This window comes from Polyodon spathula, chromosome 16, assembly GCF_017654505.1.
Source record: "Polyodon spathula isolate WHYD16114869_AA chromosome 16, ASM1765450v1, whole genome shotgun sequence".
Taxonomy (NCBI): Eukaryota; Metazoa; Chordata; class Actinopteri; order Acipenseriformes; family Polyodontidae; genus Polyodon; species Polyodon spathula.
In genome coordinates, this window is record NC_054549.1 from 29,001,836 (window position 1) to 29,029,138 (window position 27,303).

The 27,303-nt window shown below is 37.8% G+C and overlaps 3 protein-coding genes across 8 annotated transcripts in view; all 3 read left to right on the top strand.

Moving 5' to 3' along the window:
• Nucleotides 1-12,256, top strand: part of LOC121329019 (dedicator of cytokinesis protein 3-like) — a 212,002-nt gene extending 199,746 nt beyond the window's left edge. For 4 of the 5 annotated variants that reach the window (XM_041274212.1, XM_041274213.1, XM_041274210.1 and 1 more), the window contains 8 exons: nucleotides 1,423-1,544; nucleotides 1,808-1,943; nucleotides 2,273-2,354; nucleotides 3,167-3,282; nucleotides 4,009-4,096; nucleotides 4,982-5,104; nucleotides 5,630-5,712; nucleotides 7,805-12,256. In XM_041274212.1, the coding sequence (XP_041130146.1) occupies nucleotides 1,423-1,544; nucleotides 1,808-1,943; nucleotides 2,273-2,354; nucleotides 3,167-3,282; nucleotides 4,009-4,096; nucleotides 4,982-5,104; nucleotides 5,630-5,712; nucleotides 7,805-8,272 (1,218 nt within the window). In that variant the 3' untranslated portion in view covers nucleotides 8,273-12,256. The remainder of the gene's footprint in view (nucleotides 1-1,422; nucleotides 1,545-1,807; nucleotides 1,944-2,272; nucleotides 2,355-3,166; nucleotides 3,283-4,008; nucleotides 4,097-4,981; nucleotides 5,105-5,629; nucleotides 5,713-7,804) is intronic. The other variant, XM_041274211.1, reaches the window with a different exon arrangement.
• Nucleotides 12,257-15,485: 3,229 nt separating this feature from the next.
• Nucleotides 15,486-20,412, top strand: LOC121328305 (mesencephalic astrocyte-derived neurotrophic factor-like). 2 transcript variants are annotated; one of them, XM_041272914.1, is made up of 4 exons: nucleotides 15,486-15,535; nucleotides 17,341-17,468; nucleotides 18,139-18,280; nucleotides 18,738-20,412. In XM_041272914.1, the coding sequence occupies exons 2-4, from the start codon at nucleotides 17,355-17,357 to the stop codon at nucleotides 18,920-18,922; spliced, it is 441 nt and encodes a 146-aa protein (XP_041128848.1). In that variant the 5' UTR covers nucleotides 15,486-15,535; nucleotides 17,341-17,354; the 3' UTR covers nucleotides 18,923-20,412. The 2 variants fall into 2 exon arrangements, with proteins under 2 accessions (XP_041128848.1, XP_041128847.1); XM_041272913.1 differs by having other exon boundaries at nucleotides 15,493-15,704.
• A 1,291-nt stretch (nucleotides 20,413-21,703) lies between these two features.
• Nucleotides 21,704-26,591, top strand: LOC121329126 (putative RNA-binding protein 15B). Its single transcript, XM_041274499.1, has one exon. The coding sequence runs from the start codon at nucleotides 21,932-21,934 to the stop codon at nucleotides 24,431-24,433; it is 2,502 nt and encodes an 833-aa protein (XP_041130433.1). The 5' UTR covers nucleotides 21,704-21,931; the 3' UTR covers nucleotides 24,434-26,591.
• The last annotated feature ends 712 nt before the right edge of the window (nucleotides 26,592-27,303 follow it).

The following is a 27,303-nucleotide window of genomic DNA, read 5'->3' on the forward strand; positions in this document are numbered from 1 at the left end:
TATAAGTTCAAGTAAATATACAGAATGTCGTAAAAAGTCAAGCACTCACCAGGTATCTGCTGTTAAGCTTATATATTTATTAGTATAACGTCATTATGAAAAAATAATGAAATGCATTCACGGAGACGTGTTGCGGCCGCTGTCCTTTGTCAGTGCAGTAACACAATTTAAATCAAGCACATACAGGTGAGACATTTATGTGAGGAGCGTTGGCAAAAAGTGACTTCAGTTTTATTGCTCTAAATAATTTCAACAATTCAAGTCTAGTGGTAAATGAATCAGCAGGTTAACAAAGAACAAAAGATAAACGCTTGGATAGCAAAGTCATTTGGCTTTCTGTTAGTTCTTTACCTGAAATGTTAATCACAGAAGTCAATTCTTTTTTGGTGGTTTCTTCTCATCTCTTTTGTCCACCCTTGCCTCTTCTTGTTGGCCTTTTCTTTCCATATCTATGTAAGACCTGGTTTCAAAGTGAATAGTTCACAGGAGTCCCTCGACCCAAAAAACAAGCCATTTCTGGGGGGTTTCCATGTTTAAATCACTCAAGTGAGAGGAAACACTAGATGATGAATTGTAATTTCTGTACCTCTGAAAATCATATCCCGTTGGTTTGGAAATCTCCAACTTATATGTCGATTTGAGTCAAATTTGGTAGACATTTCCTGTTGTAGGTTGGTGATCTCCTGTCTGGTACTAGTTAAGTCACTATTGACTTGTTCAGCAATCAGTAAAATCAACTCTAGGGAACATTTTTTCATAATTTCACACCATTTATTGCAAAACGTCTCATTATGTCTGCCAGTGGTGGGTTCCTTTTGAATGCGTAATCCTCTAGGTATTCTTTTGTTCCTCCAGTATTGTGACAAAGTCGATCCATGTAACATTAGTCTTATTTCTTTTCTCTTTAAGCGTTCTAACACGTATTGATCGGCTTTCAAAGTTCTCCTTGATGGTAAATTCATCACAATTATCTGGAAAGAGTATGCACAATGAATCCGCTTTTGAGAATGACACAGTATTAGCCTTTATATCTGTTAATCGGTCAATATCTTCATAAGACATATTGCACGAAAGCTAGAAAAGGTAATAGCAGATACCTGGTGAGTGCTTGACTTTTTACAACATTCTAGTTATCAGTAGATGACAAACACCTGGTCTTCAATTCCTATTTTAGACTTGAATTTCTGGCTGGGGTTGATGAATTTCAGTAGGCTTATTATGTAATCAAAAGCAGTGTAGGTATTTATTGTAATACCATCATGAACCTTGTGAGCAGCAATTTAACTAACCTTGATTGTGCGTTAATAATAGCGAGTTATAGGAGTGGGTTTTTGTAAAATACATAACCAGTATACCATCATAAAGCAACACTGGCAGTCCAATCTGTAATGCTAGCAAGAGTGTTTCTGTTTTTCCCTGCAGGCTCTTCCTGGCTTGGAGAAGATCAGTCCAGCCTGTTCAGGAGCGAGCACACCACGGGGCAGCATTCTGGCATCCCACAGCCCTTTGAGTCCCGAGAGCATCAAACTGGTCCATAGACACAGGTGAGTCTGCCCACACCAAATTGCAGGTCAATTTTCCATTCTGAGGTGTAGCTGAATTTATTTGAAATGGCAGTAATGCAATTGCTCTTGTCAGTAAACCAAATTCCTGTGCTCTTTTACAGATTACAATTTGAAACACAATACATGACACATTTGATCCCAGAAAGACAGATGCATTAGTAATCCAGTCTGCCATAACTTTTTCTACACAAGTATGCTGTTGAATGTATTTATTTATTTTTTATTTTTTTTCCCATGTCTAGCCCACTGAACCTGCTGGGATCAATTCGACACTCCTCCTCATCCCTCTCCTCACACACCTCCAGTGAGACTGGGAACCTCATCTTCCTGCCTGACGGGCTGGTGGGGGAAACCTCTGATGATATCTACCGCATGCAGGTATTGAATGTTAGTGTAGCTCTGCTGCTTGCCTGGGGTACAACAGCCAGAGGGCCTTTCTAGTTATTTCTACTCTGATTAAGTAATAACTACTTCAGAGGGCTGCCTTTTATGTGCACCTTGAAGCTGTGTAGTTTTAAAATGCTTTTTTTTTTAATGTAATGGTCTTTAGATGCATTGTATTAATAATAATTCATCATGAGAAAATTTGAAGTATTACATATGGTACACAAAAACAAATAAAAATAATACCAACTGAATGATATCAATTGGTTCTAATGTAAACAGTAAAATAGTCCGTGAATCTGCCATGTTTCTTCGTTAACCAGGCAAGCCCCTCTTCCTCCAGCCTGAGCTCCACCCACTCTGCACCATCGCAGATGATCAACTCCGCCCCTTCCAGTGCAAGAGGTAGGAATATAGAACACATTCAGGTCTAATTTACTGCTAAAGAGATGCTCAAACCATTTTACTTATCTGCAGTATATTAAAGTAAAAAAGGGACTCTATTGTTCAATTAATTTCTTATTGTATATCTAGCTCTTTATTTTTGGTTGTATTTTTGGTCACGTTACGTCCCTTTAAAGTACTATTGAGCCGACTATGTTTCTTAATTAAACTCTTAATTAAATGCGTTGATTGTTAAACAAGACTACTTTTTTTGGTTTTTTCTCTTGTAACTTGAATGAGACTATGATTCTGTTTTATCGATAATGTAAAAAAAAAAAAAAAAAAAAAAAAGGCAGCGCCTCAGTTCAATTGCTTTAACTGGATTTAAAATCTTAACAACTTGTTGTAAAATATGTTATAACTGTTATAAATGTTTTGCAAATAATAGTTTCCTCTTAGTTCCAGTTTAATTACATGTATTTAAATTCACTCTGTTTGCATTCGGTTTATATAAAAAATAAGGAACTTTTTTTTTACATTATCAATGAAACAGAATCATAGTCACAATCAAGTTATGGGAGAAAAAACTGAACTGAACTTGTTTCACAATCAAAGCGAATTTAATTGAATGGAGTTGGCTCAAAAAAAGGGACATCACATGATCAAAAATAAAAAACAAAAACAAAGAGCCCTATGTATATGGTAATTGTGCTAATATTTTACTGATCATTTATAGGGAAAGTGATTTTAGCAAGTTAATTCTCCTGTAATATACCACTCAGACTCTTAGTTTCGATATCTAATCTGTGTTTTGTCTGGGCACCCTGACCCAGGATCCCCTTCGCTGTCAGACAAATACCGGCACAACAGAGAGATGATAATGCTGCTGCCGCCCCACCGCGACCGGCCCAGCAGTGCCATGTACCCAGCAATGACCGAGAACGGACAGGTAGGGGCTGGCAACAGCGAAACGCAGCACCTGATTGTCAGATATATTCATTTTTGTATTTATTTATTTATTTATTTATTTATTTATTTGTGTATTAGAAATAATGTATTGAACTTATTGAGGTGAATCATTTTGTTTCCAAGACACACTGAGTAGGTTAAGCAGAAATTGGAAATAGTGACTCATAAGGGAACTAAACCCTAAGAACGATCTGAAAGTTAAAGTTGGGTACCACATAAATAAATAACACAACCTTTCCAGCCTCATTGGATTTTTCATCTAAATGAAACTCCACACATACATGAAATATTGCATCAGACCTCAAACCAAAAATCATATGGTGTCTGTACACTAGCTTTATAGATCACATTGTGGGGATATTTACACTTTATATCATTATTTTTGGGGTAAATTCCAGGCCTAATTGACACAGGTCATTTTTAAAAAGTACAATCTGTAAAAGGATATAAAATACACAAATTGGTAAAGTGCCTCACTAGTTAAGCACTCCTTGTCTACTCTCCGAGCTACTATCTGCCGACCTGCATTTTTGCAAAATGACTGATTTGGATTTGATAAGTCATAGACTACAAGATGCTAAAGGAGTCTTGTATTTTATTGTGCAAAACTAATTACGGATGTTACCAGCACCTCGCACAGGATGTATTGTAGTTCTGCACACTCGGTTATCTGCTCAGTCCATCACTTTTATTTTATTTCTTTCAGCCAACCAATTTCCAGCGGGCCCTGATCCAGCAGGTAATTGGCCCCTGCAAACCCTGCAGCGATCCAAACCTTTCAGTTGCAGAAAAAGGTACATCTTTATTTTTATTTCCTGTAGTTCCTTTGATTTCCTTCGACTGTAGAAGATCCTTGCTTCTCTTAACAGTGCATCTCTGCAAAAGGTCATAGTTGTGAGTTGTACTAAAGAGTGAAAGAGAAAGATTGTCATGTACAAGTACAAGTACAAGCAACACAGCAACATTATTTGCTTTTTTTGAGGGTCAGGGGCCTCTTGCAAGTACAGTAATCCGTAGCATATCCGACTGCGGTGGGACCAGAGTAAGGAAGGATATGTAAAAAGGCAGATAAATGAATCCTGTTTTAAATACCATAATACACAGCTGGAACAATTACTATATTCACACAATTATTGTTTTGAGATTCAGCTTTTATTAAGGAGCTCCCCTAAATCTCTTGTTTAGAAAGATACAGGGTATTAAAACTTATGACAGGGTAGCCATCTGCTGTGTGGGTGCGTGCATTCGCTGCTGAGTGACAGGCAGGAGATCGAGACGGAGGTTGAAGTTGATACGCCCCGCAGGATTTATTTACCTATCAACACACTGAACAGCTCACGTGACACTACAAGCAATGGCAGCGCACGGAGCACATACAACACAGTGTGCGAAAACTTTGGTACGATCCACAATATCTTCTCTGTTCAATAATAAAGTAACGTTGCTGAAGAGGTTGATCATGGTGGATAAACGGCTAGGGTGGATATGTGATGGGCGGATAATTGGTGTATACTGTATACTAAAACTTAAAAATGTAACGCTTATATTGAAAATGTACCTTGCTGGATTATGAAAGTCTAAAAGCTTGGTTCATAGAAGGTATTTGTTTTTCATCTCCAGGTGACTAAATGTTGTTCTGCAGTGAAGTACACTTTTTTAATTAGCGGTTATTTTTCTAGCAGTTCCTACAGCTCCCAGCAGCTGGAGCCTCGACAGTGGAACCCGAGAAGCGATGCCATTCCTGTCTGCACATGTGGGAAGTATAATGGTCCCACCAGTACCACCTCGAACCATACCACATGGTAAGGAACCCATGACTTACAAAGGCAGCTTTGTTTTTCCGCTGTTGTATCTAAAACTAAATAATGTATGTTTAGCTTGAGTATTGGCTTTGGAATTATATAAAAGTTGTTTTGCAGGTGCATACATACCAGTAAAATGAGCAAGAAGCCAAAGTTCTCTGCCTGTAGACAATAATCTAACCAATGAACAACATTCTGTGAAAGGGGACTAACAAAAAATCTGTCATATGTATTGAATTTTGTACAGCATGAATTTGCCTTTATATTTAAAATAAATCCAATGTACAATAAACTTTTTGTATTTGATTCTCTGCACTGAAACTATTGTGTCGTAGTTCCCAGTGTTGTGTTCACCATTGCCATGACAGTAAAGGAGGAATCCTGCGCTGTTGTTGCTTTCTCAGATCCTAAGCTTGTTGTCCTGCAGTGTAATCATAGTCCCATAAAAAAAAAAGTAAATTAAACACCCACCAATGTTAGTTTGTGCTTTCCAATCCTTGTTTTGTCCTGCTGTGTTTCCCTTAGGGCACTTCTCGATGCACTTTGATGCTTTCCACCACCAGATCAGCGACCTCCCTCCAGTTCTCCCAGCGCGCTCTTTGAGAAAGGTACCTAATCTATCTCATCCTGTGATACCCATATGTTATATCCACATTGTCCACTTTTACAGTTACCTGCTTTAGGAACAGTCAGACAGAAAGAGGTATAGGCAAAGAAATACAGACAATGAAATAAGAAAAATAATATGGACAACCATCTACAGATCAAGCTCAAAACAGAGATGGCTTAATGTTGATGGTATCAACCATAAGCTGTGCAGCACAGACTCCCCCTCCTCCTCCCCCCTTCTTCTCCTCTCCCCTCCCTCCTTCCTCTCTCCTCTCTCTCCCCTTCCTTTCCCAATTACAATATTACCACATGATAAAAAGCTTCTTTTCACAGCAATAGCCTTTTATTTAGAGAAGTGGTTTTTCGTACTAGACAGGAACCTACAGAATTCACATTGAAATGTTTCAAGCAAAGAGGAAAATGTCTTTGAAAGTTTATACCATCCATCTGTTTGATGTTACACGTCTTTGATGTTTGTCTTTGTCGTAGTTTTTGTCTTTTGTTGTTTTTTTCTTCCTATTTTGGTTTACTTAGGTCCGCAAAAAAACCTGTCATCTATTTTGTTATTGGGCTTGCTAATAACGTGGTCATATCACCATTGATTGATAGAAATTTCAGTAATCAGTAAGTACGGCAAAAAAGTTATTCCATGTTTGATAATAAGATATGAAGATTTACCTAGGTGAAGCCATAGGATGAAATACAGATACTTAAACCTAAGTAAATCTCTGTGTTTTTAATAATCAAACATAGGGTGGCAGTTTTATCTTCATATGGTACGTTGCCATATATTTTTCGAAAAGTTTTTTTTTTTACCCTTTATACCCCAGAAATGTTTGTAGAAAACTAAGAATAGTTTATAATTACAACTCATTAATTTAAGATAATAAAGTATTCAGTTAAAAGCTTAACAGGCTATTCAAAACAAAACTCCTGCAGAAGTACATGGGTGATAAAACTGGGTTTGTTGTAATAAATCAATACATGATGGTGTACAGCAGCTTTGTGGGGTATAAAGTGTTAACTACTTAAGCAAATTATATTTGCTTTCTTAGAAAAGACTGACCTGCTTGCTTTTACTGAAGTAAAAATAAAATCAATAGAGATAAGCCTTATTAAATATTCACAATACGGGGGGTGTCCGAGTGGCTTGACAGTAAAAGCACGGCTACGTAGTGTGCAGGGCAAGTCATACAGTCAAGGGAATGCAGGTTCATGTCCTGGCTGTGTGAAGAGCCGGTCTTCGCTGGGGATTCTGGAGTGTCACATTGGCTCTGGCACTCCCACAGGTTAGGGAGTGCCAGACCCTACAGGCCAGACGCCTAACAAACTCAGATAGACACTTGCAGGGCTGGCCTTTGTCCTCCAGGGGGTGGTAGCTAGCCAACCTCCACACTCCAGTTCCTTGGTGTAAAAGGAAACTGGCTTGGTCATGGGATTGGATGACACCCACTGAACCTTCAGTTCTTTTGAGCTGTGTGGGGAATTTCTGCGGTGAGGGGGGAAATTCTAAATTGGGGAGAAAATCGGGAGTAAAATAATTGGGCACTCTAATTTAAAAAATAAAAATAAAAAAAATATTCATAATACATATTTCAACACACTCCATTTCAAACCAAGTATGTGCAAGATTTCAAAATACAGTATTATATTACATGTTCTTTTAAGGATAAATAAGGCTGGGGCAAGGCTGATTTATTATTTTTTATTTACTTATGGTACTACAAAGGTCTATAAGTATACATTTGGAGCTGTAGATTACGATACGACATCATGGGAGTGGTGGCTCTGCACTCATATTTTCTTTTCACTAAAGCGACCACAATACAGTATTGCCCCATCCTGACTGTTATATATATATATATATATATATATATATATCTATATATATATATATAGATATAATATATATTATATATATACATGTTACATTTGAGTGTCGAGATGCCTGGCATTGGCATTGGCATTTTGCAGTATGATGTTGCCTATTAGTATAGTATTTATGTCATGCTGGACTAATCTAGAGTATCTTCTTTGAATAACCCGGTATATGAATTTGTCTTCTCTTTCTTTCTTTTCCCTGCCTTGCAGTCTCCCCTGCACCCGATCCCTGCCTCTCCCACCAGCCCACATTCTGGCCTGAATGGCAGTAGCTCCACCTTGTCAGGCAGTGCCAGCAGTGGTGTGTCCTCCCTGAGCGAGAGTAACTTCGGGCATTCCTGTGAGCAGCCAGTCCACACAGACACCATGGACTCTGTTCCCAGCCAGTCCTGGACCACCGACGAGGACGTGGAATCGCCCTACCTGCCCGTCCGTTACAGCATCTCTGAGCCTGATGTGCTGGAGCCCATGAAGCTCCCTCCCTGCCGTAGCCACTCCGCCCCCAGTGGGGTCAACCCCACCCTGCCCCCCAAACCCTACATGGGCCGGGGGGAGGGATGCATCCCTGAGGAGGAGATTCGGCCCAGGCCCATGCCCCGCAAGATCTCCCAGCCCCTTCTGAGCTGCAAGGAGGAGCAGGCTAAGGTTGCATGGGAGCATGGAATCAAGGAAGAGTAGGCATGGGGAAAGGTGTGTTGGGGGGGCTTCCTCAGTCCTGAGCCAGCTCTTCATTATTTTCATTTCAACATATGACCATTTTAAACACCCAGTAAAGTATGAAAAAGCTAATTAATTTTTAAACCCCTATCATGTGTTTATAAAAATACATACATGAATTGTCATGTCAGTAGATACGTTTTTATAAAGTTTTCCCTCGACTATTTCAATTGTTGGATTCAGGTTTGTTTTTCACAACAGGATTGAGGTTGTTATGAGATACTGCACTATATTCCTGTATTGTTTAGATTTTCATCAAGACTTTATCAGTCGATGGAAATTATCCAAAATACTCAGGAAGCAATTCCAAGCACTTTTGAACTCAGATACCCCACAGCAGCACACACACCACTCCCATCATTTTGACCTGGGAATGGACAGGAGGCATTCCAAATACAATTTAACATTGTAAAAAAAACTATGAAAAAGTACCTTACAATACATGTTATACTGTAGTTTTGTTCCCGTGTGAGAGTGTAACTGAAATCCATACCTTTTTGAAACTGAGGAATTTGGTATCTCCCCATTTGTCAGTTGACTTAATGCTGCAGAACCTAAGTAGAAAAAAAATACTAAAGACAAAGTGTGTATGGTTTATGTTCCAGATTACTTTCTCATATATGTATTCCTCTCATGTATAAATATTATACTAAAGCTAAAGATATGGCACTGTAGTGCATACCAAAATATGAACAATCACTGAAAGCAACAGTCATAGGTGAGTTATGCTTCAAGTCATTAATCCAGTATATATTGGAATCCATTGTAAATTCTGGTATACAGTATTGCTTACTACGGCTTAATGGAATTCAAAATAAAGTTATTATGTAGACCTTAAATTGACTGAGATTAGAGTGATGGAGCTAAAAGTAGAAGAAATAATTCAATGTAACCAGTACGGTAGTAGTTTTCTATACTGTTTAAAAAAAAATAAAAAACAAACTATTAGTATGTAACTGCATATATTTCAAAATTATAACTAGCTTCTTGGGACTGAGGAAGAAAAGGGAATCTCAGATTTATGCAAGATTTAAGGTATGAAGCTATGTTTTTGACTGCTTAATAATAAGCAAGACTCAGTGGAAATGTTTTACTGAATACATTATTTTTAAGATATTTAAGATTAGAACACAACCTTACTGCCGTAAATAAATATTTCTTTATTTCTTTATTTTATTTTTTTTGTAAAATTATTCTGTGAGCATGCTTTTTGTTTGTGGAAAACGTAAATACTGCCCAGCAGTTCAACTGGTTTTCCTGTCCAGCTTGACAGTGCTGTGGCTAGGGAAAACATACAGTTGTACAGAATTGTCATTTTTATAACATGTCTGTATTTAGGGTTGTTTTCCTGTGAAACAATTCCAGTTCATGAAACAAATTTACTATTGCACATTGACAGAATCTAATTGTGCTTTGCGTCATAACATCCATTTTATACCATTGAGGGGGTACCTCTGCCATCTATAAAAATGTTTAGGGCCGTTACCTGCTGCTGAATACCATTAAGCTGCTTCGATGGACATTTCAATCCTAGTTATCTGTCACGCTTCCTCAAGAGTCTGTCAGAGTTGCGTGTTGTACGAGTGGCTTTGCTTTATCATGGTCAGATCAGGGGTTGAAAAGTTATTTACCAAAACCTAGTGATTGCCAGTTTAAAATTGGTAATTATATACCGTTCCACAGATAAGATAATGCACATCCAGTTACTATATTACTGTTATGAACATTTCTCTTTAAATAATTTCTATGTTTTTAATGTTTAGAAAGTGCCAGGGCACTGATAGTGAAATTTGTTCTCATTGTACTCAGAAACAATTATGGTTTCTTCATTTCAGCCACACACTCTTTTAGGTTACAAGGACTAGATTTGTATACAGCAAATACTGCTATGTAACTAAAGTGAAAGCTACCGGATTATCTCTACCCTAGCACACGGGGCATTAATATTCTAGCTAGAACAAGGGATTTTTCATTGCTAAATACTGACATCTAGTGGGAAATGGAAAAATGACACCAAGATAACATAAATGATAACATTAATATTGGCAAGGTAAAAAAAAACAACTAAAACAAGCCTTTGAAGTATTACAAAGCAGACTTAATTCAGGTTAAATACTTGTCATTCCGGTTAAAAAAAAAAAAAAAAAAAAAAAAAAAAAAAAAAGTAAATAAATATGAAATATTAAATGTAGTACTTTTAACGTACCAGAACAGAAATGCATTGCAGACTGTAAGCAAAGAAAAAGAGGTGAATGAAGAAACCAAAGTGTTAATCCTGTCCTGTTCAATTTCAACAGGTGGCAATCTATCAATTGTCAGAATTCTCCAAAGCAACTGTTTAGGGTTTTACAGTACAGTACAGTACTGTTATCATTAAAAACAAACTATGCAAGTAAGCATAATTTTGTCAAATTGAGATCATTGGCCCAACTGAACATGGATCAGGCATTCAACACCATTGTACCAATTAATACTGAAGCACTTTAGTACAATAATTGTACAGATGTTAGACATGTACTTTGGTTAATGTCAAGCATATGATTAAAACAAAGGATCAGATTGGATACATCTTAAAGATGCAGTATTTCATTTTGCCACATTGTGTGGGTTTATAAATTCAAAAAGTGTTTTTCTTTTTTGAACAAATTTAGAATATCCCTTAAACTGTAAGGGTATATACATTTTCAAGATTTTTTTTTCTTTTCTTAATTGGCACTTCTTATAAAATTATCATATATTAGTGTGGCGTTTTTCGCATTTAAAAGGAGCACTGTAGCACTGCAGATAGGTACTTTATATATGTGATCTCCATTAAAAAGGCTGAGGTTGGGCACTGGATATTTTAAATAGAATTTAACACAAATGTTACTTAAGCACTAATGGCCTATTTTCCTATAATAATGTAGTTTTTTATTATTATAAATATCCCCCCCTTGTATTGCAAAAACAATATGTAGAAACAGAAGTCCAAAAATTGGACCTGATGCGCCTGACAAGTGGACCGCTACGGGTTAAAGGGTTAGGGAGCAAAGACACAACTGTGGCCATCTTTGGTAAACAGTTTATGTTCTGCAGTCTACCATAGACACTGCAGTTAGCAACTGGCCAGCTAGAAGAAGTATTTTCATTGTTTGTACCCTGTCGCTAAACTAATTTTGTAAAAAGAATGGTTTGAACAAGCTTCTTTGCGCCTTGGGTGAGGCTGGGTACAGGTCTAAGTCTTCTCTATAAACTGGCTTCTCCTTTATCTAAGCCAACCGAAAAGAAATCATTGAAAGAGTTCAGGGGTTGATTATAAGAGTATTCAATTAAAACAGTTACTGTGGTGGCCCTAATGCTTCTGTGAAATCAGGACTAGCTGTTTGAAGCTATGCCCCTAGACAAGATATTTTCAGATGCATGTAAATATAGAATACCAGTATTGTGAAAACCCTTTCAGAATCATAAAAGTCCTGATCAACATCCTACCTGTCTGGCTTTTTTTTGTGTAAATATTCCTTCTGAATGCTGTGTATTTATAAGGTTTAAAAAGGGCAAAACATGTATATATATTGTGATCAATTGTCTGCCTTGTACTTTATGATGTAAATGTGTTTTTAAACAAAACAACAACTGTAACTCCGCAATTCTGTGACTATTTGAAAGGCCTAATCACTGCTGTTTTTGTGTATTTTTAGCATTTGAGACAAATCTTAACAGGAACACAAGCTAAGTTTAAAGAACAGAAGAAAAAACGGAAAAAGAAAAAATTACTTTGCACAAGTGTTCTAAAAAGGTATTTCTTGTATATATTGTGCTAGCATGAGTAAACTGTGATGTGAATTTTAGATGTAAATACACAGTGTTTTTTTGTTTTTTTGGTTTTTTTTTTCCTACTCACTAATCTGCTGCGATGTGGAATTCATTAATAATGCCTAACATTAAAGATGTGTTTTATCAACTCAATTCTGACCCCATTTGTCTTTGTGATGCATTTTCTTTTCTCTGGAAGAAAGAACCAGTTTTTTGGGTCACTGTGGATCAATCTCAACAAACTAAACACAGCATATTAACTGGGGATGATCCTGTGGTTAGTATGGAGGACTGTGCGAATAATAATCAGTAGAATAGTTTCAATTGCAACAAATTGAGCGCTTCCAAATAGACTGCAGGTTAGGTTTTAAAATGTTCTCAATTGCAACAAAACCAATGTATCAATCTTATGCTTTGAACATTTTTAAAGACAGTTAATTCACCTTATAGTCAATAAAGAAGCAACATTTTCCATGGAAGTAATCTGGCAATAATTCACAGTATGCTGTGCTGTTCTCAGAGGCTGGTTCAAATGCAGTTGATTCCTTTGTTTTATTCAAAGAATGGGATAATTTCCTGTATGGACAATGACAAAGGAGGTTTATTCACAAAAGTGAGATGGCACAGTGCACTTATTCTGCTGTGCTGCCCCTCTCAGGTTGATTGCTAAAGCCAGTTGTTCCTTCCTTTGTTTTCAAAGAACTGGCAAATTTTCTATATAGACCCTGAAAAATCAAGCTCTGCGATGGAACAGTGGACTCATTCACCAGTATTCTGTGTTGTTCTCCTTGGAGGACTGGGTTTGAATCTGGTTGTCCTTCCTTTATTTTCAAAAAATTGGCTAATTTCCTATAAAGAAAATGAAAAAGCAAGCTTTTCTATGGACGGGAAATGCAGCGGGCTAATTCCTTTGTGTACTGGGTTAAAATCTGGTAGATTTCTTTAAAAAAAAATTGGTTAATTGACTGTATAGTGAGTGTGAAACACAACTTTTCTGTGGGAGCTAGTGGTGCAGTGGGATAATCCCATGCTCCTCTCTCATGCTCCTAGAGTGGTTAAAATCCCAATGCCTTACAGTTATGATACAGAGGATTTAAAACAGAATTGCAAATTATGGCAATGTGTAAAAAAAAATGCAGAAAAACCCAAAAGAATGCCCAAGCATTTTGGAAAGTAGCCAAAAACACTAATTTCATACAGTATATTAAAAGCAAAAGCCTCAAGAGAAAAAAAAAAGATGTACTGTATTTATAATAAATTATTTATTAGCTGTGGGGACCTGGAGGTCCTGGTATGCTATAAATATATGTAAAAATAAATAAATAAATGTTGTCCTGTTCTCATGCATACTCAATAAAGGAGGTCCTTTTTTAAAATTATATAACTAAATTTTGACAAATAATTAAGGAAATACAGTAGTTATCTTTTTGGGTAAGCTCAGAGACACCTAGATGACTTTTTTTAGCTCCTGGTATCAAGAACTTGCCCAGCCTTGCTTAGCTTAAAAGACAAAGGAAGGCTTTAAGCTGTAGGAACAGTGGATTGAAACATGGTTCCAGGAGACTGGGAGGCCAACTAGCTAGCCAAACTACCCCAAGTCTGCCCTGGTGTACACTAACAATTATCTGACTGCTGCATTAAGAGGGACTGAATTATTAATGATCCACTAAATTCTAGCACAAAGTTCAGAAAAATATGAATATTTTACCCGCAGTCTGGGATATTGTTATGCATTGCTTCTGTTTATGACATAGTTTCATCCACTGATATAAACTGCAGTAGATAAGATTTTTGTTTTTAAATTAAAAAGGCATTTGACAGATTTACTTTTGCAGACAGTAATAGATTAAAAAGTATCACATGCCCTGTTATATGTCATTTTATGGTACACAAATAGCTCTAATTTGATTGTCTTAATAGAGGAAAACAGATGTTTCACAAAATAAACACAACAGAGTGTATAATAGTTCACAACAGGGTGTATAACCACCTCAAACAATCAGACTGCAAACTGTTGTAATTATTCTGGAGAGATACATGGCTAGTCTCAGCAATTACTGTCTCTAATTCCATCAGGAGTCCTGGGCGGGATGTACAGTAAGTCTATTCTTCAGAATTGTAATTGGAAAACATCAGTAATTTATGCAGCCTTATACAGATGCACTTCCCAAAAAGCTATCAATCAAAGCCTGTCATATTTGCTGTTTTGTCCATCATGGCTGAGAATGACTTCCAACAGGGAGAAGCAGCTTTTATATAGCTATTACTGAATACCAAGGCCATATATTTGATTTGCATATCAAATTAATAACATGTGTAAGGGACAGCCTATGTACATAAAGTGTGTACTACATATCACAGGTCTTACATTTGTTTTGGCCCAACTTATTTCAATTTACTGTAACCATACTTTTGTGAGGTGCAACAACAAAGTCGCTGTTTTGTTCATAGAGTTTGTCCAAATGTAAGAGTTCTCTGTTTTCACGGGCGAAAAATAATGATAAATACTGTTATCTTCCAGCTGGAAATTGATTTGGTGATACAGTGTCATCAGTCGTAGAACCGACATAGAGCGTCCTACCAATGAGCTGAAGCAGGAGAATTAAGGTCGTGGATAGAAAGTTGCAATAGGCGAGGCATAAAAACAATGTTGCAAATGAGTTTGCACACAAAATAATTGACGTCGAATTGTTCTTAAATGTATCAAAAATTATAAAATATAATTGTCATTATTAATATAAAATATGTTTTGTATACACACGATACATAGAAAATAGCTGTGCTGCATTATTAGCTGAAATATACAAAACAAATGTGCACTCTCGTTTTTGTGTTTTACAAAATGACTGGGCGCAAAGAGAAGCAGTGAACATGCCACTAAAGCAAATGAACGTGGAAAATACTAGAATACAAATGCAATTTTAGGACTACATCTGAAAGCAATATAAAAAGGTAAAATGATTGAATCCAAAATGAGAACGTGAACCTTGTTTGAAAATATAACCTGTGTGGGATCACTTTCTCGATTTTGTATTTTCTTTTCAACTTTCAATTTTGCTTTTTTTTGGGGGGGGGGTACACCCAATAAGGATGGCTATTTGACCCACATCAACATGGTTTAGCGGTAATGGTTTTCTATTCTAGAAAATAATTTTCTTTCGATTGTAGAACCGCGTCTTTGGTAACGACAACAACATTATATCCAATCACCAGGCGCCAACTGGACTCTAGTCCCGGAATTGCGCCGTTGTATCCAATTATAATGCACTGCGTGGCAAGATACTTTTATAAGCCAATGGGAGAACACCAATGGCAACTTTGAGCCTGGATAGCATCCAATAGCGATGCTTGGTGGGCGGTTTTTTTTTTTTATATGAGGATGGTTCGTTGAATGAGAATAGTGGGTGTCTGAAAGAAACCGGCAGGAAAGAGGTAGTCATTTACAGAAAGCGTGAATAATTCTAGGCTCGTAATATCACAGAATTATTAATATTGATATTTTATATAAGAATGTTGTATATAAGTGGTCTTACGATAGCCTTGGCGCTGGCTCTTATACCAAGCGATAGCGAGGCTAGTTTAAAAGAGGGAGAATGTGAAGGTGAGATATTTCTTCTTTATTTTTTTACGGTACTTGTTAACATCGATTGCAGAAGAAAATTAAGTTTAGTTTGTAAATTTCCGCTGTCTGTTTTTAGAAGTGCGCACTATGAACTTTATTTTCATTTCTGTCGATTAGCTGGGCACCGTGTGCATTATTTTCAGTAGTTGCGTTTGTAGTGTAGTGAAAAATAAAGTAATCTAACAAAATATGAATACAAACATTAACAGCCTGTTTAGGCCAAAGTACATTACATTGAGTTAAAGAAAAAAATAAAATAAAACACTGTTGTCTCGTCAGTCTTAAGCTGAGCTTTTCTGTATGTTATTGTCTGATGTAATTTACCGCTAGTAACTCTTGCCACATAAAATAGCCTGACCCCGTTGTAATTGGTGAAAAGTATAACGATTCCTGCGTGTCATGTCACGATAATCGATCTTTTTTGAATGCCGAACGATTACGTTTTAGGGCTTCTATTTTCTTCATTTACAATGTAATGGTGTCACTGTGTAAATGACCACATCATTGCACTACTGAGAATTTTATTGAGTTTTAAATTTCACAAAAAACAAAACAAGCAGGTAATGACTTTTCAAACTACGGTATTTAATAGCCTGGCCGTACTGGCACAATGTCAGTGTCTGCCACTTATGTACCAAATGCATAAGGGTAAAGTTAATACTGTTAACAGTATTAAAAGCAGTTTGCGTAAAGTTGAGTACAGGGTTATGGGTTAGATGCCTTAAAAATGAAACTAAATAATTACTTGTAAATCAGCATGCTGTCAGAGCACCCATACCACGTACCTACCGGTCCCCCCCCCCCCCCCCCCGATATTGAGTACTAAAACTAAGATTGGATTTAGCCTGTTTCTGTTTAGTTAAACTAATGTCTAGTCTTGTGGTTTCCTGGAGTAATTCTACAGTACAAACTACCGATCTGTGCTGTAGTTCAGAAACAGATGCATGTGGTGTTTAGGAGATATATGGACGTGTCATCGTTGAGGTGTTGTAAGACTGGGTTATCAATTGCTAATGTACAGTAGGTTAAAGGTTAGCTGTTCATTTCTTCTCGATGTTTATTGGGAGTGTTATAAATTATGTTCACACAATTCTCTGAAATCGCCAACGATTTGCCTAAACAAAACTTGTCTTCCAATTCCGTTTTACTAAGTGTTTACAAAACACCACTATCTATGTTTTCATTTTTGGTGTGCCAGTAATTTTGTTAAATCAAGTATTTATTATAAGATATTGTAATATGTATTTGATTCAGTTTATTGAATTGATAAGTGGATTTGTGTAGAAAAAAGATGACGAGTAAAAAGGAATAAAACTAATACTCCATCCAATTTGTATTAATTTGAATAAAATCAACCTGTATAACAACAATTTAGTCTTTAGGGTGATTGTAGTGAGTTCGTGTAGTTGGTGATCATCCTGAACAATACAAACCCCTGGGGGTGATTTTTGAACGAGAAAAAAGTTTGTTTTCATCAGATAGTTGACATTGTAAAGGAAACTACTTGTTGGAATAAGAAAATGAGCAGTGTCATGCCACAAGATGGTAAAAGTAGGCAATCTTGAACTCATGCAATTGTACAAACTAAGCACATCCATTCTCTTTTTTTTTTTAGTGTGTGTCAGTTTTATGGGGAGGTTGTATCAGTCTCTGAAAGACGATGATATCAAATTCACATCTGCAGACATCGAAAAGGCATTGGTGAAAAAATGTAAGGATGCCAAGGGCAAAGAGAACAGACTGGTAAGTGCAAGGAGCGTTTCTTTTTTACTGATCTTTTAAATATGTATTGCCTGCTGTTGGTAAAACCACTCCAGTTGTCTGTAATCTCTGTTGCCTATTATGTAAATGCAGTGCTTCCTGTTCACGTGCCTCGTCTATGCTTGTTATTAACACAGCCCATCATTTTGGATGTTTTTATCCTCGCAAATTTTGCATGTAGTCTGATCTTGATGACCAGTGTATACCACATGTTGTATTTAATGGAAAAGCCCAACTGTGAATGTGTAGCTATGTAATCTCTTAAGGCAAGCCCCTACTTACATGACATCCCTATTAGTAGAATATAGACGTTACTACTGTTAAGTGTATAAGCCTTTTGAGCCAAACATGGATATATTTAAATAAAGGCAGGGCTAAGGTGAAAAACAACTATTTGTTTTGTATTCATTTAAACACACAGGGCCTTTATTAAAAAAAAAAAAAAAAAAAAAAAAAAAAAAAAAAAAAAAAAACTTGCCAACTCGCAGGTAGATTTATCATCATAAAGCTCTGAACTGGTAAAATCAAATCCCATTTTTGCATATTTATGTATGCAACATAACTTCAAAAAGCAGCCTTGTGCCACGAAGCACTGACTACTTTCCATTTAGCTGTCAATGCTATACTAAGTTTGTCATGGATCTTTTCCTAGTGCTATTACATTGGAGCAACAAGTGATGCGGCCACCAAAACCATCAATGAAGTTACTAAACCCTTGAGTCACCATGTTCCTGTGGAAATAATCTGTGAGAAGCTGAAGAAAAAAGACAGCCAGATCTGTGAACTCAGATATGGTAAGAGAAAAATCCTGTTTAAATATTGTCTATATTTTTCCTTTCAGCAAAGGGGATATATTGGATGCATAATACTTTTGTGGTGTGTGTTTTTTTTTTTTTTTTATGGCTTGTGTGTGGTTGACATTAATGACGTTTTAGAACCCTTGTCATTACTGCAAAATCTTGGGAACAGTTATTGAACATACTGTAAATGTAGATCAAACCACTGGTGTTGGCCGGGGGGGGGGGGGGGGGGGGGGGGTGTCAACATGTTTTACAATTATATCCAACATTGAATTACAGCCCTCTCCAACAAAAAAGACACTTGAAATTATCTCACATCTTTCATTATATAATATTGTGTGGCACAGACACATTTTTGTTCTAATATTGGTCATTGTGATTCTGGAGTACTCGAATACAATTCTTAAATAATCTCCTAAAGGGTTTCTGCCTTTATCTTCTGTTTAACTAGATAAACAAGTGGACCTGAGCACAGTGGACTTGAAGAAGTTGAAGGTGAAAGATCTAAAGAAGATCTTGGAGGAGTGGGGAGAATCCTGCAAAGGGTGTGCTGAGAAGTCTGATTTCATCCGCAAAATCAATGAACTCATGCCAAAGTATGCTCCCAATGCAGCCAGTGCAAGGACAGATCTCTGATTCCATTCTTACCCCTGTGGAGCAAAGGCAGATTCTGAGAATATGGACCATCCAACAGAGACTTGTACATTTCCATAGTTTCTTGCTGAATGGATATGCTTTTTTTATAATTTATTATGACAGAGGTATCTTCTAGTTTGGGTGGTGAATATTATTAAAAGAACTGGTTCTAAAGTCAAATTTAATCTTTCCTTTTACAATAAAAATGTTTTTTTTTTTTTTTTCTTTTTTTTTTTCTTTTTTTTAACATTTAAAACAAAAAGAAACCTGGTAATAAGACCTCTCCTTATTGAAGTTCCTAAAACTGTTTTGAGACAACCTGTTGAATGAACATTACTTAAAAAAAAAAAAATAATAATAATAATAATGAATGAGTGGTGTTGTTTTTTTTTTTTTTTGTTAATTTGACATATTAAATGTTTTACTATTATCATACGTTTAGGAATAAGTCATGGGTAGGGTGTCTCTAGTTATTTTTTATTTCATATACTTTAGATTCAATTGCTTTGAGTAAAATTGCAAATCCACTGCAGCTACAACCGCTCATATCATATCTCATAAACTACTTCATCTTGCAGATTCATCTTTTTAGCATTATTAAATTCATACTCTGTACACAACTCTTCTGTGTTTCTGCTGGTCAAGTTTGATCAAATTAACCATTTTGTGCCAGTGTCAAAGCCTCATACTCTGAAAGCATTTGAGGTAATATTTAGTACCAGCTGTATTTTTTACCTTTCTTAGTTTGTGTTACAGAACTCCCTGCAGAGTTTACAAGAAACACGTTACAGTGGTGTACCTCAATCACAACTGACAAATGTGTTAATAGTAAGATTGATTTAATTTACAGGGTTTCTCTATGAAACAACTAAAAGGGCTTTTAAATCATAAGTCTTACTTTTTTCATTTCAAAGCAGAAGCAACTCCTCTTTATTAATGTAAATTGTCATGCAGAATGATTATAATAAAGTGTGGTCAGCATAAATACTTTATTTTTCATTACAGCTTTAGGTTTAGTCGCTTATTAACATTTGCGATCTTGTTTGTACGTTCTGCTTGTTAATCAAAAATTAAGGCGTGGACAATTTAAAAGCCCATTTATTGTTTCACAGAAAAACCCTGTAAATTAAATACATTTTACTATTAACATGTTTCTCAGTTGTGAATGAGATACATAACTGAATCAATTTAATTCTTAAAGAAGTGTAGAAAAGTTGGGGTAAAGAACCGAAAATCAGAAGCCCTAATTATAACCCATTACGGATGATTAAAAATGGAAAGAGATTGCAATATGTTTAAAAATATTGTGCCGGACAACACGGTACACAGCAAAGATAAAGTAACATGTGCATTGTGAACTCTGCAGGGTTTGACATGGTGTGTCTTTAAGTTGGTACACAACTGTATTCTATGATTCAAAAAAGTTGCATTACAGCTGCTTATTCCTAATGGGAAAATTACAAACTACTGTCAATATATATGCTAAAATTCAATACATCTTGCCTAATGTCTTGGCTATAGTTGGACGGACTTGGCAGCCAAACTATCCTCTTCCTCCCACAAGTAATATACAATGTCCTGGAAAAGCTGTTGGGCCACTCCTGCTGGTTTGTGGTGCTTTGAGGGTGGGTCCACTGAGATCACCTGTCTACTTAAATATTATCCATTTACCAGGAATGATGAATTACTTACTGCCTATTAACCCCACACAGACCCTTTTACAAAATATCTTGGTATTCCTGAATGGCTACTATAATAGTCCTTTCTTTAAAAAAAAAGACAAAATATTTTAACAAACAAAACATCCTATAAATGTAGTTGCTGACTGTGGCACCCATGCAGAATGACTTGGGTTATTGGTTCTTAATTTTAGCTCAAAATGCTGTAATGTGTTGTTCGCCTGCCAATCACAATTGCATTTTACCAAACCAGCCACTCAGAGCAAAACCGCACAACAATGCAGTATTTATTTGTCAAGAGACTAATTGGCTGCCATTTATATATCTGAACCTTTCACTGGTCTAAGCCTGGGCGTTCAACTAACCAGTACAAATATGATCTGGGATACCATTTGATCTAATTGATATACCAATTGCTCTAATTGTGTTTGTACAAATACTTTAGGATATACGTTATATTGTATGTATGTTACCACATGTTCGTGACAACCTTAATGTTAACTATGCTCAGGTTGAACAAGACACCACCTGAGGAAACGTGTCTGTGGGCTGCTTCACAAATAAGTCTCCACAAAATGCACCCCGTCTGTTCAATAACTCCCCACCTGTTAAAAAGGAAGGGAATTAATGTGTGTTTCTTTCCTATTGTTATAGAATAAAGGAAACTCCGTCATACCTATTCGAGAAGATGACTATACAAAAATATAAACTGTCTTTGAATACATTGTTTTAGTTTTAAATAATCTCTCAATGCTTCACAATATGTGTTGCTTTTAACCTCCCCTTCTAAAATCTGCATTACCTTTCGCCTCCACTTAACTCGGAACTGTATAACTTTCTCTTCAGGTCCCCAACAACAAATAAGACATCGACAGTAGTCTTGTTTAAAAAATAACTATACTTTGCTATCACTTTATCAGAGTGTCAACTTGTTTTAGGTCCATGCAAACTACTTGGTTAAACAAAATATTCCACCTCCACAGTTCTGCCCGCTGCGTTTCTGTTCATCACGTGACAATGGTAACCCGTCAGCGTGTGACCTCATCGCCAAATACGCTGCGTAACGTTCACGCAGGTTCCTCCCCTGCCGGAGCGCGCACATTCCTTTTGTCCAAGATGGCGTCGAAGGTGCAAGCTCTGTGATGCTGTTTTATTTTTAAATTGTTGTTTTATTTTCCTCTGAGTGTGAGTGAGTATATTTTACATCAGCGCAGGTGTTTTTAACCTAGTCGCCGATTTGCATATTACGTTTTAAGGATATTGCAACAGGGAGCGGAGTAAACGAGGGTTTTTGGAGGAGACACAAAAAAAGTTTGAGCATAATTAAATAATGAAGCGGCAGGGCGAGCGGGACGCCAGTCCTGGGAGAGCTGTGGCCAAAAGAATAAGAGAGAGAGACCGGGAGCGTGAAGGGGGGCGGAGGGAAGACGGACCTTCACCCCTTGCAACGCTGGTATCCGAAAGCAGGAATTACCACAAGCATCAGGCCCGCAGCCGGAGCAGGGACCGTGAGAAGTCCAACAGCAGCAGCCGGACGCGAGACGAGCGCGGCGGAGGGGACCCCCACCACAGGCAGCCTCATCACGACCTCGGCCTTAACAGTCGCCTCCCACTCCGGACTGGGGGGCCCAAGAGCAAAACACCACTGGACATAATCAGCGGCGTGAGCAGCAGCAGTGGCGGCGGCACCAGGGGCGGCAGTGGTTTGGAATACAAGACTTTGCTCATAAGCAACTTGGGATCCCAGCTTTCGGACGAACATGTGGAGGATGGACTTTTCCACGAGTTTAAAAAGTTCGGGGACGTCAGTGTGAAACTGTCTCACACACCGGAGCTTGGAAGAGTGGCCTACGTGAATTTTAGGCACCCGGAGAACGCTAAGGAGGCCAAGCATGCCAAAGGCAAGTTAGTTTTGTACGATCGTCCGCTGAAAGTAGAGCCTGTGTACACTAGAAGGCGGAGTTGCACTCCCCCTGATGTGGGCTATGTGCCACTTCATAGCAGCTACCAATACAGACAGAGGTCCTTGTCACCAGTGGTTAGTAGTATTAGAGAGCCCAGGCCAAGGCACTATGCTGTGGAAGCTATTGGACTGAGCAGGGAAAGAGAAAGGGCTCTAGATTACTATGGGATGTTTGATGAAAGGGGGAGGTCTTTCACTTACCAAGTGCCAGAAGAGGATTTGATGCCTGAGGATGACCATAGGGCAACTAGAAACTTGTTTATTGGCAACCTGGACCATAATGTTTCAGAAAGCGAGCTAAGGAGGGCTTTTGATAAGTATGGAATGATTGAGGAGGTTGTCATAAAGCGTCCTGCCAGGGGCCAGGGGGGCGCATATGCTTTTTTGAAATTCCAGAATCTGGACATGGCTCACAGAGCTAAAGTGGCCATGTCTGGCCGTGTGATTGGTCGCAACCCTGTAAAAATCGGTTACGGCAAAGCCAACCCCACCACCCGCCTTTGGGTCGGGGGGCTGGGCCCAAATACCTCATTAGCAGCCCTGGCTCGAGAGTTTGACCGCTTTGGTAGCATCAGGACCATTGATTATGTGAAAGGAGACAGCTTTGCTTACATACAGTACGAGAGCCTTGATGCAGCACAGGCAGCTTGTGCCCAGATGCGGGGTTTCCCCTTGGGGGGGCCCGATAGGAGGCTCCGAGTGGACTTTGCTAAAACAGAGGAGACTCGCAGCTACCCACAGCAGTACCAGCCCCCAACTCCATTACCAGTCCACTACGACCTGCTTGTTGATGGTTATAATAGGCACCGTAGCCTAGAACGTGAGCTGAGGACTCGGGACCGAACTCCACCTCACTCTCTGTACTCTGAACGAGATCGGGAAAGGGGTTTCCCCGATGGTGACTGGACCAGCCCCTCCAAAAGCCTTGACCGGCGGAACAATCTGGACAGTTTTGCGGTGCGCAGCCGCAGCAAAGACCACTGGACAGCGGAGAGAGAAAATGACAGGTCTAACCCCAAGCCCTGGGATGAGCGCCGCAAACGCAGGAGCCTCTCCAACGACCGCCCTTTTGAGGACAGGGGACGCCTGAAAATCCGTGCTTCCTCTCCAGACCGCACCCCAGAGAGAATCCGCCGTGATGGCCGGCCCTTTGAGCTTGGGCTTGACCACCGCATTGCCACTCCAGATGGCCGACATTCTGCAGCAGAGGACAAGCCGCACATAGATCTGCATGAGTCCCCACATGCCCGAAAGAAAGAGGGTGACCGCAACCATAAGACCAGCGAGTGCGAAGAGGCCAAAACTGATGACAAAGCAGACACCAAAAAGTCTGCAACCTTGTCTGAATATGCCCAAACTCTGTCACTGGCTTGGCAAGGCATCCTAGTGCTTAAAAACAGTTGTTTCCCCACAAACATGCACGTCTTGGAAGGTAGTTCTGGGATTGTTAATATCCTTTTAAAAGACTATGTGGCTGGCGGCAAGATCACCCAGCTGAAAATTGCTCAGCGTCTGCGTCTGGACCAACCCAAACTGGACGAAGTTACCCGACGAATTAAGCAGGGTAGCCCAGACGGTTACGCAGTGCTTCTGGCAGTTCAGGCTCCCCAGGACAAGGAGGCACCCCCTCCAGAACCAGGACTTCAGAGACGCCTGCTCAGGAATTTGGTCTCGTACCTCAAGCAGAAGCAGGCAGCTGGGGTGATCGGCTTACCTCTAGCGGGGGGCAAGGACAGAGACTTCACTGGGATGCTTTATGCTTTTCCTCCCTGCGAATTCTCCCAACAGTACCTCCAGGGAGCCCTCAGGACTTTGGGCAAGCTGGAGGAGGAGCACCTTGTGATTGTTATTGTCAGAGACACTGCTTAAATGTGTGCGTTGTAAAAACAGTGGATCTGCTTGTGTGTTACGTGAAGAACTGAAGACTTGTAGCTGTAGCTGTCTTTTCTTTTCTTTTCTTTTTGGGGGAGGAGAGGTTATACTGCTGCTAAGTTTTTAACATAAGATTTAAAGACAAACTGACTAGATTTTTAAATAGTTAACTGTTGCAATGTCTAGTAGCAACTCCAGTAGTCTAGGCAATTTTCTTTTGTTTTTTAATCTTACTTTGCATCAATATAAAATGAGTACATTTTTTTAAAGAAAGCTGTTGGCACAAAAAATGTAAGGTAAAAAATGGTCCATAATGAGGGTGGTGTTTTTATTTTGAGGGAGGGGGCTATTTTATTAGGGTTATACCATGTATTTTTGAGTTTTATATTTGTGTATACAAACACTGTCAGTTTGTCTTTGGCTCATTATAGATTAGGCTGTTTTTTTCCCCCACTCTGATTGGAGTACTTAATTGGAAAGGCATCAGAAAACAGAACTGTAAGCGGTAGAATTGCAAAAAAGGGACAACTCTACAGTTGGGAAGTATTATTTTGAAAGCTGGAGGTCTTATTGACTTTGGTCTTTTTATTAAGGATCACACATTTCATCACTTTAAATGACTACACTAATATCTTGTTTCTAAGAACTTTGCTAAAACAAGCACCCTGTTAGGATTTGCGCCCTATGTGCTGCATCTAAGTTTAATTTTAGAGAAAATGGACCACAATATATTGCGTTTTAAAGTTCTTTATAAACAAGTTGGCCTGTACGTAAAAGTTTTAATGTAAATATTGTCTACAGTTCTTAACTGGAAGAGGATTTTACTGCCTTATGTGTGCTGGGGCTCAGGCAAAAGGTTCTTATTTAAGAAGTTGAAACACATTGATTTCAGAGTTATATCAATGTGACTTATTTTCCCTACAGCTTTATTATATTTAAGAACTAGCTAAACTAAACAGGCAGAAAAAACCTACTCTTGCCAAGTTAAAACGGTTACAGCCCCCAGCAAGCCTTTTTATGTTCACATTCATGCAAGGGAATATTCCTAAATCCCTTTTCCCATACGACTTGTGCTCTTGTGTTTTATTTGAAACAAATTAATAATCTTATACCCAATTGTTTTGTTCATTCTTTTGCACACATTATCAGTCATTTTTATGTGAAATGTTAGGCCACTCCTTTTTGATTCCTCCCCCCCTCCCCCCGTTTTTGTTTTTTTAATCTGTGTACTGTATGAAAGTGTCAGTAAAGTCATTCCCTGTTTCATTTATAATTCTTCTCTGTGTTTTTATTTCAGATGAATTTGTAGTTTTTAATGCTGTGAAGATTTTAACATTATAGTAATCATCCTTTGTATAGGCTACTCGCTTGTGTTCTGTACATTTTAATCAAAGTTACTAAAAGGGAAGATAATTCCCTATCAATTTGGATTATTAACCTGGGTGTTTTTATATATAACTGTAAAACGTGTTGTAGTCTTCGGGAGTTAATCACCTAGACCACTTTCTTTTGCATAACTTTTCATTCTCAGTAATCTTGTGTTTTGTTTACCACTTTGACTCAGATGAAGCTTCTGTCCGATGGTGGTATTTTGGTTTTCTCTTTCCACTCGCTTGTGTTCTGACACCCGTAACACCAAGAGAAATGGGAAATGAAGGGTTGCGGCAGGGTGATTGGGCTTTATCTGTGTGGTCTTGAAAACCCAAATCCAAAACAGTAATGGAGTTAGGCTAATGTGAGCTAGGCTTTGGTTAAGAATTGTGTGTAATACTGTGAGGTAGTCATTGCTTTAGAAGATATTGACAACTGAAACCTGGAAGGCGCTTCTTTCAAGTGCATCATTTCAGATAGGGAGCCTTTACAGGATTTTCTGAGAGCATTATTTACCTGTACTAAATGTGCATGTGTGTAACAAACTTGCACTACCTGAGCTAAGTTTTATGAAATTTAAATCAATTGTGTTATTTTATTTTTATGTGAAAGGCAAACTCGGCAAGTTACTTTGCACGGGTACAGTATAAAGTAGAAAAAAAATAAATAAAACGAATAAATGAAGAAATTAAAGCTTAGTGTCATTGATAAAGTTTGTCTAAATGTATTACAAAATGTACTTTTTTTTTAAAACTAGTCCATAAGCCTTGGTAACCAGTCAGTTTTGTATCACCTGAACACTGCAATGAGACACATTTAATAAAATATCCATGTGTATCTCAGATTTAAAAAAAAAAAAAAAATTAAACTTTTCCTATGATTTAAATATCTTACTACAAATATTTTTTTCTGTACATTCTGTAACATGAATATGCATAAAAAGTATTCTATATTTTTAGATCACAGCAGTCTTTTCAGGTAAGAAATAGAAACTGCATTTAAAGAAAGGTCTTTTGCATGCAATACTCCACGATAAGAACATAAAAAAAAAAAAAAAACAACCTTTGTTGTAAACAGTAGCCCAACATGACACTCTTTTCATTGATAACATTTTCAACAAACAATATGATTTCCAAAGTTAAGACTCTTTTAACATGCACTTTCTAAGATTAATTGAAATGAGCCCACAATATCCACACAACCCAAAGAAAAAGCCATATGTTTACATATATCTAGATAATGGCTTATCCAATTGATAAACTTTGTCCAAGTTATTGAAAGTATGCAAAAGTTGTTATATATGGCTGCATGTTTCCCTTTGTAAGGACTTGTGTTTATGTATGTATGTATGTATGTCACATAGATACTTTATTTTTTTATGCTGTGTCTATATTTACAGAATGCTGATAGCAGGGTCTATGCTTTTATAAACTACCCTGTAGTGGATACATCCAGAATTCAAATAATCTTGATGTACTAATAAATGTAAAAATACC

Bases quoted from the DNA above. Each gene is read 5' to 3' on its own strand.
- LOC121329126 (XM_041274499.1), top strand. From the start codon at position 21,932: ATGAAGCGGCAGGGCGAGCGGGACGCCAGTCCTGGGAGAGCTGTGGCC.
- LOC121328305 (XM_041272913.1), top strand. From the start codon at position 15,614: ATGTTGTATATAAGTGGTCTTACGATAGCCTTGGCGCTGGCTCTTATA. The intron at 15,705-17,340 runs GTGAGATATTTC...TTTTTTTTTTAG, and splicing joins AAAAGAGGGAGAATGTGAAG to TGTGTGTCAGTTTTATGGGG. The intron at 18,281-18,737 runs GTAAGAGAAAAA...CTGTTTAACTAG, and splicing joins GATCTGTGAACTCAGATATG to ATAAACAAGTGGACCTGAGC.